Genomic DNA, 12,561 nt, shown 5'->3' with positions numbered 1-12,561 from the left:
GCGGCCCTTTCAGAGGGGCAAATTCTGTCCCAGCACCCACATCTGGCAGCTCACAACCACCTGTAACCCCAGCTCTGGAGGTTCTGACACCCTCTTCTGGCCTCTGAGGGCACTAGCATACACACACACATACTTTTAAAAGTGAAAATAAATATTTTAAAAAAGAGAAAAAGGCCGGGCGTGGTGGCACACGCCTTTAATCCCAGCACTCAGGAGGCAGAGGCAGGCGGATTTCTGAGTTTGAGGCCAGCCTGGTCTACAAAGTGAGTTCCAGGACAGCCAGGGCTATAAAGAGAAACCCTGTCTCGAAAAACCAAAAAGAGAGAGAGAGAGAGAGAGAGAGAGAGAGAGAGAGAGAGAGAGAGAGAGAGAGAGAGAGAAGAAAAACCTGAAGCTGGGTGTGGAGGCACAGGCCTGTCATTCTAGCACATGGGAAATAGATACAGGAAGCTTAGGGGTTCAAGACCAGCCTCAGCCTCAGAGAGAGTTCAAGTCAGCCTGAGCTAAGTGAGACTGTCTCAAATAGGAGGGGGAGAAGGGGTGGAGAAAAAGAAAGAAAAGAACCTTACTAAAAACTGGAGTATAGTGGGCAAGACAGGGCAAAACATGGAATTGGTGTTGTCAGACAGTTGTATGGCCATGGCTGCTAGTTTCCTCTTCCATCCCATAAACAGCATCTTCATACACCCAATTTAGAAGCAAAAATGGATACTGTACAGATGAGACAAGACCTCAAGTCTGTCGTGTGGCAGACAGTTTGGATGCAGTAGAGAACACAGCAGACTCAATCTTTGCCCCTTGACAGGGGAAGGTAACAGCTGGAGAACAAAAGTGGTAAGGGCAGAGAAAAGATGGAGAAAGAAGAAAAAAGAAAATAGTAAAATGCCCAAGATGCCTTTCAATGATTGCTGAATTAATTCCACACTTGCTAATATCCACAGGTTCGTGTTAATATTGTTTGTTTAGAAATGACTATATGGGAGCTGGAAAGATGGCTCAGCAGTTAAGAGTATTGTTGCTCCTTTGGAGGACTGGGGTTCAATTTCCACCACCCATATGACAGCTCAGAACCATCTGTAGCTCCAGTCCCAGGAGATGTGATGTTTTTTTCTGGCCTTCATGGGCACTGCATGCACATACAGCACAGACATACATGCAGGCAAAACGTCAATATACATACAAATAACATTTCTTCAAAGAAATCACTCTATATCCTAGCCATATCTGCTCCTACATCAAGCACACATGCATGCTGCCATAATTTCACCCCTCACCCTCTCTGCACACATATCCCATAGTAACCTAACAGTATGGGTTTCACAGTTCCCCACAGCTGGCAGTAAAAAGGACACTTGATTCAAAGCAGTGACTTGTGACCCAGATAAATACAGCAGAAGTCCTAAGTTTCTCTACGTCATTGTCTTGCAAGTGAAGTTATTATACCTGTTTTGCCATGTTAGGCATTGTGCTTTTTAAGGTTTGACAAGTCTTTGGTAGCAGAATCAATAATCCAAGACTTCACACTGATACTCTGTCACGTGGGTTACTCGCCACTGCTGCTCATAACAGAACCCTAAAATGTTTAAGATTTCTGATGCAAATCAAAATCCTGTCATCACTGTCATTGCTAAATTAAATGACAGGATAATAACATTACATTAAAACCATTTTTCTCTTGATTGAGTACCTTTTTCAGAAGTGAACCTTTTAGATGTATATTTTTTTTCATCAGTACTATAAATGCATGAAGAATCCTAGATAAAAATAGCATTGAAGAGAGGAGGAGTGGGATGTTTTCACATTATTGATGAGTCTCTTGAATCTCAAGCGTATTTGACAGCACAGTGCTGGGGAGTGGAACCGTGTCATCTGATTTATTGACGGTTTTAGAAGCATATAGAGAGGCTCATGGGCTGATCTTAGTCTTTATTGAAACAAATGTGCATCATGTCAGCCCACTGCAGACAAGCTGTTAGTGACCTGGAGGAATTGATATGGTCCTGCTACTCCAGTCTAATACAACATGTGCTGGTTGCAGATACAGCATGGCCTATTAATGAATACAAAGCTGTAGTCTCTTCAAATACCATAGATTCTCATCCAGTCTCCACACTTGGCCTTTCTTTCTTGTAGAGAACTGACTCACTTTGGTCCCACCTGCCATCGTTGGCCCCCTTCTTTATGGCCAGGCAGCCAGTCCTCACTTCACTTGTCTGAAATGCCTACCATTTGAAGTCAGTCATTTCTTTCCATCCTCCGGAAATACTGTTTCCTCAAATCTGGTCTTTTAAAGTCATGAAAACTTTTACCTAGAACAAATCTCATGTAATGCTTCCCATGAATAATACTATCACCATTGGCCATAGCATTATGGTGAAGTCATGCTTAGCCTCTCATGACACCAATGGAAATGGGGGCAAGATGAGCTGAGAGTTGATAACTGAGTCTAAGTGCTGAGTGGACAGGACAGGGAGGTCTACTTTTATATGATTGTGATGCTCCGTAATGAAACTTAAGCCCAAACTTAGTACTTAGCGCTCCATCATTTTAAATAGATGTTCTTTTGGACATTATGCATAAATGACACAGTATTCAGGAGAGTCTGCTCCTGCCCCACCCTCAAGGAAACAAAAAGGGTTCTTTTAGTACCAGAAATCCCTGCTTCCCTCTCCTCTTCAAGTCCCACACTTGATACTCACTAGAATCATGATAAACCTCCTGCTTCTTCTGAAACTGACAGAGAATCCCATACCCTTTCCTTCAGCCTGCCTGCTGAGTTCCAGTGTAAGTAAAGCTCTGCTGTGGGCCAGGGGACTATCCTGTGAATAGCCCCAATGCAGTACAGACACCAGCTGTCATTTGTAGTGCAGCTACAGCAACTGGAGAGGAGAGGAATTCTCTGGAGGAGATGTGCTGTGTTATAATGAAAACTGAAAGGAAAGACTGTCTTCCTGGCAGCTCACAGCTTGCTTAAGAGTAATCAGAGCTCTAATAATAACCTTTCCTGGTCTCTCAAGAATGTACACTGATTGCAATTACCAACGTGCTTTGTTTTCTTCTCCTTAAATTATAATAGTCTTACTTCTCGCTTGCCAAAAACTGGAGAAACCATCCATGGACATGAGTTTTTTATTGGCTTTGGAGGAAAAGGTGCCAACCAGTGTGTCCAAGCTGCGCGACTGGGAGCAAAGGCGGCCATAGTCTGCAAGGTAAGCCATATAGCATTGGGAAGGGGCCCAGGGCAAAGGCTGGTTCAAGCTCATTGTTTCTGTTTTCCTTCACAATTATATAATGAACACTTTACTGGTGATAGTGGTGGGTACCTATGGTACCAGCTGCTCATGATGCTGAAGGGTCAGGTTCAAGGCCAGCCTCAGCTACATAGTGAGTCCCTGTCTAAAGAAATATTACATTTTAGTAACACTTAGTGATCTGTGATGATTTGCATCTACTGTTTTCAGCCCGTTACAGAACACCATCACTCCAAAGGAAAACCTCTTGTCCATTTAAGCAATTTCTTCCCAATTCCTGGGGTCACCAATCTACATTCTGCCTCTATGAACCTATCCCCGATAGTTCATATAAATTGGCTGTGTAATATATGACTTTTGCTTTTGGCTTCTTTCACTGTTTTTGAGGCTCCTCCATCCATAACATGTATCAACATTACATCTTTTTTAATGGCTAAATACTATACCTTTATGTGGATAGCTATCCATCAGTGAGTGTGTTGCTGGACTCCTGGACTGTGCCCACCTTTCTGATTGTTTCTCAGTAGCCTGTGACTATGCATCCACATGCACCTCTCTGAGTACCTGTTTTTAATTCTTTTGAAGGTTTGTTTGTAAAAAAATCTAAATAAGAGTGATTAGGCTTTCTTATGCTTTGTGTGAGTTTCTCCGTCAGTGAATCCTCTGGGAAGCAGCAGTCCTCAAATCACTTGATGCTGTATTCTCTGAATCCAATGAATTTAGAGCCAGTGTATGCAATGTGAGAGGAATTAACCTGTTCCCTGGGGGTCTACAGTCCCACTTCTGAACAGCCTGAGTCACCCTGCACTCAGGGCCTCAGCCACAAACCAGCTCTAGGATCAGCCCCTCGTCATTAAGCCCGCCTCTCATCATCACCACTGTACCGTGAGTGCTAGCAGACTAGGTTGTAATGGCCACATATAATTGATCCTTGGCATCCTTCTGCTTTCCGTTGTATAGAGAAGGGGTATGTAACATCAGTAATCCTCTGAAATAATTGTATTTGGCTGTCAAAAGTTTCCAATTGTATATAGTTCATGTCATTTGAAGGTGGTAACATTCTGTTATTAGAAGGTAAACTTATGTGAGTTTAAGTATAAGGAAAGCTGAGTTTGAATCTGCCCAGCAAATGATAAGGAATAAAAAATTAGAAAAGCTGTCTCTTGTGAACTATATAGATTTTACAAAAAAAAAAAATCTGCAGAAATGTCATTTCTGCATTCCTGCAGCACTTTGCTCTCAGTGGGAGCCTCTAAGGGATGTGTAGACCATACAATTATCACTTCATCTGCTATTTCTCATTTATGACCAGCATATCATTCTCATGGCTATTTGGTCAGAAACATCACAGGAAAAACAAAATTCAAAATAAGAACCACCTCTATCATCAAGATTGGTCCATAGGGATTTAAAATAGTAACAGGGCCAATCTGGAAATAATTGTGTTCTAGAAATGATGCCACAGTGAGAGGGCATTGACAAAAGTTTTACACTGACTTATCCCGTCCTTGATTGGAGATGAGATCTAGGTAACTACCCAGTGATGCTCACAAAGGGGGCTCACACTGGGAAGAAGATAGGCTTTCCTGGCAGGAAAAAGATCGACATAGAATTGGTTTGGGAAGCTAGGTATCCAGAGTGGCTGTCCTAGGACGAGGGGAGTAGAAAAGACAATGGAGCCCCCTTCCCCTCTTGGAAGCTGTATATACAAAGTATTCCTGGGCCACTGAAGTCAGGATTCCATGGGCCCCAGTTCTCATCCTACTCTTAAGATTTTGAGATTGTTTTTATTTTAGGTCTATAGAATGGAAGGCAAAGATAGAAAAACAAAATAGAAATATTTGAGTTGTAGAACTAAACTGGGGAAGTGAGACATGAAATCATGTGATGGATGTGAGAGGAGCAGGGAGGGGCTGTGCTGCAGTCCTGAGGGCGATTGAAGGGAGGAGCAGAGGAGCCACTCTGCTCAGTGGAATGGATGGCTCCTGCCAGCACCTCATGCTTCCAGAGCATCTTCTGAGCTCTTTTAGTCATCCGTGTCTGCTCCACACAATTTAGTCCAAGCTTTTGCACAGGAAAACATAAGGAAACTGATTTCAAGGGAAGCTGGCCCAGGATAAATTTGCTTTTGTACCTTGGGACTCTAAGGCAGGGATTTATTTAAAACATTAAATTAAGAAAATTGTGTGTTATTCTTAGTCTCCTTGTTTTATTTTCTTTTTTGGTGTTGGGGAAGAAACACAGAGTCTCACAAATGCAAAGAATGCCTTCTGCCTCTAAACTTCACTTCTAGCTGGAAACCTCTTTTATTAATTGATTAATAAAGGGTTTCTTTTTGTAGCCCCTATTAGCTTTCAAGTCATAATACTCCTGCCTTGATGTCCTGACTGCTGGGATTATAGGTATGTGCCTCTTAAGAGTTCTTAAGGAGAAAAATAATAGACTTTTATAGCAAAAGTTATCCACCGTCATTATAGCTTCCATTGTGTTGTGTTGTCCTATGTTGTGTTTCTTTTTGGTTGTGTGAGATAGGGTTTCATAGCCCCTTGTAGCCTATGCTGGCCTTGACCTTGCTATGTGGTGTAGAAAGCCCTTAATCCTCCCACCTTCACCTGTCTGAAGCTGGGCCACAGGTTAGCACCAGCACACACACAGCTTGCAGTAGATTCTCGTCAGACAAATTAGCCACACTTGTTTTTTAGCAGGTTTTTTTTTTTTTAAAGATGACAAGTTCCAAATCAAAACCCAAATCATTACATTAATCAAGATAAAAATGAACAGATGGAGCAAAAGAGAAACTGGTAGAGAATCCCCTGTATTCTCTACGCAATGCTAGCTTATGTTCCACTGTGATACACTAGCTATCAGGCACTGACAGGAAAGATTGGTGGCACAGGCAGACCCAATTAGGAGTTATTTAGTAAGGTACTTGTCACAAAAGCAGGAAGCAGGGTTCTGTTAGTGTTTATTTCGTGACAAATGGATAATGGAGCACTCTACAGAGTTAAGAATCATGGATTTGGTACTCAGCTGAGTCGTGTGTTCAGGCTAAAGTCCAGTGATAACTAGAGACGGTGTTTTTGAAAATGAAAGTCTTCATCCCAAGGCAAACAGCCTGCCAGGGCCTCTCTCATAGACTTCTCCTGACGGGTGCAAATGCTTTCTCCACTTGTATTCCATTGAAGTCAAATGTTTATGAGGCATAAGTTCTTTCTAAACATCAAACCCTGGTCAATGCCTGTAATCCCAGCACGCTGGAGGCTATCACAGAGCCACTAAAAGTGTAAAGCTGCCCTCCCTAACCTGCATGCTGAGACCCTGTCTCAAAAATAGCAGGAGACTAGAGATGGCAGTGTGCCAAGTATGATGATCTGATCGCAATGCATAGAACCTGTGTTTAAAAGGTGGGGGGGGCAGTCTGGTGATATGTGTATATGTATAATCCCAGCACGGAGAGGCCAAGGCAGGAGTAGGGTTCACTAGCCAGCCTTGGAAAGTTACAGGCTTCGACAGCAGTGTCAGAAGCAGCAAGGGCAGGAGGGTTTCATGTAAGAGAGCAGTGAGGACAGGAGGGCTCCGTGTAAGAGAGCTTCAACAGCAGTGTCAGATGAGCAGCAGTGTCAGAGCTCCTTCATAACCAGAAGACCCTACAAGCAAGATCATTAGGTCCTGTGAACCTCCCTGGCATAAATCCATGTTGGAGCTGCCCTTTACCCATCCCTTTCAGCTGGAACAGGCTCACACAGATAGAACTGCCTCATATTATGTGTGATTCAAGAATAATGTCTGCAAAACAAGAAAACTGTTATAAGCAAAGCCTTATCTGCAGCTACAACGTAACTCCTGTGCTCAGGGTCATATCCCTTCATGAATAAGATAGGCTCAAGAAAATATACTGTAGAGTAACTACGACAATGTGATACTAATTAAACACCGTCCATGTGCAGGGCTGAGGGAAGGGCCGATAGATCCCAGGCTAGCCTCTCCACGCTGCGGGAAGACTCAATGGACAAATATGGAGTTGCAAACAGTGTAAGATGGCACTAGATTATGGTAGCAATCAGGAATGCTGTGTAGGAGTTTTGGAAATGAGAGGATTAATGAGCGCCAAAAGAGGGAAGGTAGATGTACGTTGGTGCTTGAAAAGCAGGTACAGTGTGAGTAGGTGGAGAGAGAAGAATAGACTCCTACGTTCTCAGAAGTGAACGCAAGGAGATAAACATGAACATATATACACACACGTCATATGTGTCCCACCACAGTCAAGTGACAAGGTCAAGTTAAAAATTACTCTACTCACAGCTCCAAAAATGAAATCTAATTATTTTGGCCAAATGTGAATTTTAGAAAGATAGAAGCAAATAAAAACAAAACAAAAACAAAAAAAAAAAAACCAACAATAGCCACAACCTCCCCAAGAGAGAACAACCCTGCAGCCCTTCTGAGCAGGGTTCAGCAAGCACATCTCTGTCGCTCGCTCTACCGTGTCTTCATCCCAGTGTTGGGTCCAGCCTGGCAGCCCTAATGGACTTTGCAGACTGTGCTTCCCCATCTCCTCTTAGCTGATCTACCTACAGAGCATGCCCAGGACTGCGATCTCACTGTCAGTCTCATTCCCATCTCTTAGACACACACAGCTCTCCAATCCTCTCCTAGCCCTTTCCTTCTGAAACCCAGCAGTCTTCCACGTGGCCCACACACTGGACTCGGCTCCCCGGACAGTGCCAGCTGTGTGCCGGCCGAGTGTGCTTTAGCTAGGAGTGTGTGTGGCCTGCCGGCCATGTGTGACCAGAGCATCGGGAAGCTTAATGCTCCTGGGAGGTGTTAACGTGCAGCCAGCGTTGGGAACCATTGGTTCCTGTCTGCCAGAGAGAACTCAAACCACTTCCATCCTCCAGCCTGGCTTAGATGGAAAATTTGAGGCAAAATGCAAAGCATTTTAATTAGCTTGATAATGGCAGAACTGAAAGAAGACTCCAAGTTCCCTGACTCCCATATGCACCAGTTGCCTCCTGGCCAAGATGCTTACATTTAAATTTCTCTTGTCAATTTGATGGCCAAAGTATGACTGGGAAACAGAAACCTCCTGATATTCCTGTGTAACAGTCTTTACTAGGGCCATTCTCCTCCTGATAGTCCTGTGTAACAGTCTTTACTAGGGCCATTCTCCTCTGTGAAGATCTCACCTGTAGAATTCGCTGTGCTCAGTGGCAGCAAGTAGTCAAAACCCTTTTCAAAGGTTCTACTGTGACTTCTTAACCATTTCTAGGAACTTCAGATTGAGTGCAGAAACAGAAAGGATTAGGAAGTGTGTGCTTCTAAGGCTGGAGGGGGAGGGGAGACAGGCGCTCCATAGACCCTGCGCTGTCCTTGACTTTGTCTTCCTCCTGCTTCCACCTGCTGAGTGCTCGGCACACTCCACCATGCACGGATCTCATTCATTAATTTGTTGAGATTATAATATAATTATATTCCCTTTTCTCCCTCTTTCATGACCTCATTTTTCATTGTTTGTACTACATATATGTATATGTGTGTATGTGTTTGTATGTATATATGTATGTGTGTGTATATATATACATATATATATATACTCCTAAATTCATAAATACAACCTGTCCAGTGTGTATACTGTTCTTGTGTGCATATATGTTTTCAAGCCTGACCATTTGGTATTGGATAGTTGGTTAATTAGTCTGCTTTTCCCTGGAAGACTATTTTTCCCGTTTTTACTAGTTGCCTCCAGTTCTTTGTGTAGGATTGAAGCCTGTGGGCTTTTCACATCCATGTTAGCATGAGACCTAACCTTTTTAAAGTCCAGAAACATGAATGAATGGTGAATGCATACATGATTTGAAGGTGAAGGATTAGAAAAGACCAATTTAAAACAAGACAGCTTTGCCTGTGCAGGGTGTACAACTCATATGCAGCTCTGCCTTCAAGAGACTGACACTGGGCTGGAGAGATGGCTCGTAAGGAAGAACACTGGATGCTTTCTCAGAGGACCCAAGGTCAATTTCCAGTACCCACAAGGCAGACAACCATTTGCAACCTCTGTTTCAAGAGATCTGAAGCCTCTTCTGGTCCCCTCAGGCACCAGGCCTGAAGGGGGTGAACAGACATTCATGCTTCATGCATTAGGAGGGATGTAAGTAAAACAGGGTTAAAGATTACCTTACATTACATCCTTTGGCTGAAATATAGTCTAGCATCTTACATTAAGATTAATTAGTCTTCTGAAGTACCATGCATATGCGCCCTTTTAAAATGCTAACTACTCTAAAAGCTCCACTGTAACATTTTACTAACTATACAGGGTCTAACGCTCATCCTTTCTTTGATACAGGTTGGCAACGATTCTTTTGGCAATGATTACATAGAAAACTTAAAACAAAATCATATTTCTACAGGTAACATTTCATCTTTTTAAAATTAATGTTTATAACTTTCCTTATGGATTTTATATTGTTTTGGTTTTACTTTTTTGAGAGAGGGTCTCGCTATATAGCCTTGGCTGGCCTGGTAGTCACTATGAAGCCTGTACTGGTCTCAAACTCAAGGCAGTCTTCCTGCCTTAACCTTCTGAGTGCTAAGATTACAGATACGTGCCATCATGCCTGGCTTATTGTTTATAACATTCTTCTGTGATCCTGTTATCAAGAAAATTGAAAGCTAAGTATAATTAGTAGCTCCTCCCCTAGTAGCCAGAGAGGCTGTAAGCACTGCTTTGTTTAATTTCTTCATGGACATTCCTCCAGACAGGAATGAATCACTGGAGGTTACAAATCTTCATTTAGTGGCTAAGAGGCATGTGACAAGAAAAACACAGGTGCTGTATTCATAAAGGGTGTTTTAAGAAAAGTCATTGAATGATACAGCTGAGGCCATCCTAGAAGCTGCCAAGGCTGAGAATGTAATCACAGGAGAGGAAAGCAAAGGTTCTGGGCCTTTCCCAAGAGCACACAGCCAGCTGGAGCCAGAGCCAGGACTGGAACATGGGGCCTCTGCCTCCAGCTCGAGGTTCCCTGCTGCTGTCAGAGGCTGCCTGGCTGATCAACATCTGTTTCCATGCCAGACCTCAGTTCTGGATGAAATGCAAAGCTTATGAAAATGATGAAAATCAAACAAGTTCGTTTTATATGTTTAACCTTTTGTTTTTTATCTCAAGTCTGTCATTTTTTACTGTGAAGAAAAAAAATATGTTGTTCTAAAAAATGCATATATATACAACCATGAATAATTTTAAGGAGTAAAGTGTGTGGGTAGTTTGATGGGTTGTTACTAACGCAAGGAAAAGGTGCCACTGATGTAAAGATGCCCATTTCCTCACTGTATAGGTGATGGGTATAAATTAGCACTAATTACTTACTTTTTTAACTCATTCCAGATGGTTAAAGGTTAAAAAGTTTTTCCAAGAATTAGTGTCATAAAAATTGTTAGAGTCCATGCCAGGCTGGATGACTCGATCGTGGCTTTCTTTTTCTTGTAGAGTTTACATATCAGACCAGAGATGCAGCTACAGGAACAGCCTCCATAATTGTCAATAATGAAGGTATGTGAGCCACATATAAGAGCCACCACCTCGAGCAGACCTTGTCTTCCAGAACTGGGACTGTTTCACCCCAGTCCTACGGGCCCCACCACACCCACTGCTCCAAACAGCAACATTCCCAAATAACAAACTCAATTATCTTCCCCTCCTTGATCATTTGTAAAATGCTCTGTCTAATATGTGTGAAGCATGGTAGATGCTTCCAAATGTCCTATCACAGTGTCCCCTTCTCCCTTCAAAGGATGCTCAGCACTTGTGTGTGTGTGTGTGTGTGTGTGTGTGTGTGTGTGTTTCTCAAAGCAGTCAAGTACTCACCTGCCACTTCCATTACCCTTCCTCTAAGTAAGTAAATATAACCTGGTGCAAAACAAAACTTGATGAATCGTATTTATAGATTATTTACTGAGTAAATGGCAGCCAGTAATTACTTCAAACATCATTAGTGTTCAATTTTGTCTGCTCTTTAAGCGGCAATCAAACCTCAAAAGTCAGTATACATAGTTCTACCATGAGGCTTTACCATAGTCAAAACATTTACCTTTAAAAACAGTAACTACAACTGAGTATGGCATCATATCTCTGTGAGTTCAAGGCCAGCCTGGTCTACATGGAGAGTTTCAGGACAGCCAGGGCTACATAGTAAAACCCTGTCTCAAAACAAGAAACAAAACAAAACAGTAACTGCTTTCAAGTTGAAGGGTCATACTCTACCAACTCTTCTTTTTTTTTTTTTTTTTTTTTTCAGAGCTGAGGACCAAACCTAGGGCCTTGCACTTGCTAGGCAAGCACTCTACCACTGAGCTAAATCCCCAACCCCCTACCAACTCTTCTAAGTGTAAAAATATCTACATTGGGTTTCTTATTTTTAAATTAAGGCCAATATTCAGAAAGACTAGGTATCTCTTGGATCTATAGGATAGAACCTAATACATTTTGTGGGCTGTGTTAGAATCTGTTACAATATGTCTTTGATTTATACAGTGGTTCTTCCGTATGCATAGAGGAATACAATTTAAGACTGCCAATAGTCTGATCTCTCTAGACAATATTTTTTTTCTTGTATGTATAGCCCTGTAATAAAGTTTAGTTTACAAATTAGAGACTGTAAGAAGTTTACATTAGTAATAATAAACAGAATGATCATGACAACATAGTGTAAGAAATAGTATGTCAGTGTAATCTACATCAGAAGATCCGTGGCCTGCATGTAGCTTCCTTGTGGTGACTGAGATGACACAGCCCATAAATGAGATCAAATGAGGTGAAAGGCAGGCATTCTGCTCTGGCATTAGTCTGCTATGTAGAAATTGGCATGAACACAGGGCTGCAGTATCTATTTTCTATTTATTTATTTATTTTATTTTTTGGTTTTTCGAGACAGGGTTTCTCCGAGTAGCCCTGGCTGTCCTGGAACTCACTTTGTAGACCAGGCTGGCCTCGAACTCAGAAATCTGCCTGCCTCTGCCTCCCAAGTGCTGGGATTAAAGGCGTGCGCCACTACACCCTGCTAGGGCTGCAGTATCTAAACAGCCCATCTGATCATCAGGAGGGCCACATAGGCCCTCAGTGTGTACATGATATGCTGGATAAAGACGAGACTCATATCCCAGGTGAAAACAGAATCAGATGGCATGGGGTTTCATTGTGCTACCCAGAGAGACATGCAATGTGAAACACATTAATTTTTTTCATTTCCTCCAGTATTTATACATAATATTGAATAATTTTCCCCTTAATATGTTGACTACATCTATGCTT

At 42.3% G+C, this 12,561-nt stretch overlaps 1 protein-coding gene and 1 non-coding gene across 7 annotated transcripts in view; both read left to right on the top strand.

Annotated features, from left to right (window-relative positions):
* Rbks (ribokinase) overlaps window positions 1–12,561 on the top strand; it is a 73,211-nt gene that overhangs the window by 21,128 nt on the left and 39,522 nt on the right. For 5 of the 6 annotated variants that reach the window (XR_376828.3, XM_006504114.2, NM_153196.1 and 2 more), the window contains exons 2-4: window positions 3,077–3,209; window positions 9,598–9,661; window positions 10,741–10,803. Coding sequence is in view for 4 of the 6 variants with exons in the window: in XM_006504114.2 (XP_006504177.1) it covers window positions 3,077–3,209; window positions 9,598–9,661; window positions 10,741–10,803 (260 nt within the window). In the remaining 2 variants the exon portion in view is untranslated. Of the gene's footprint in view, window positions 1–3,076; window positions 3,210–5,592; window positions 5,654–9,597; window positions 9,662–10,740; window positions 10,804–12,561 lie in introns of all 6 variants that reach the window. The other variant, XM_030254808.1, reaches the window with a different exon arrangement.
* Window positions 9,182–9,291, top strand: Mir3473e (microRNA 3473e). The gene has a single exon (NR_105859.1). It is a non-coding gene; the product is annotated as a microRNA 3473e (primary transcript).

Source organism: Mus musculus, chromosome 5 (assembly GCF_000001635.26).
Source record: "Mus musculus strain C57BL/6J chromosome 5, GRCm38.p6 C57BL/6J".
In the NCBI taxonomy this organism is placed as follows: Eukaryota; Metazoa; Chordata; class Mammalia; order Rodentia; family Muridae; genus Mus; species Mus musculus.
This window is presented reverse-complemented; position numbering and strand designations above follow the sequence as displayed.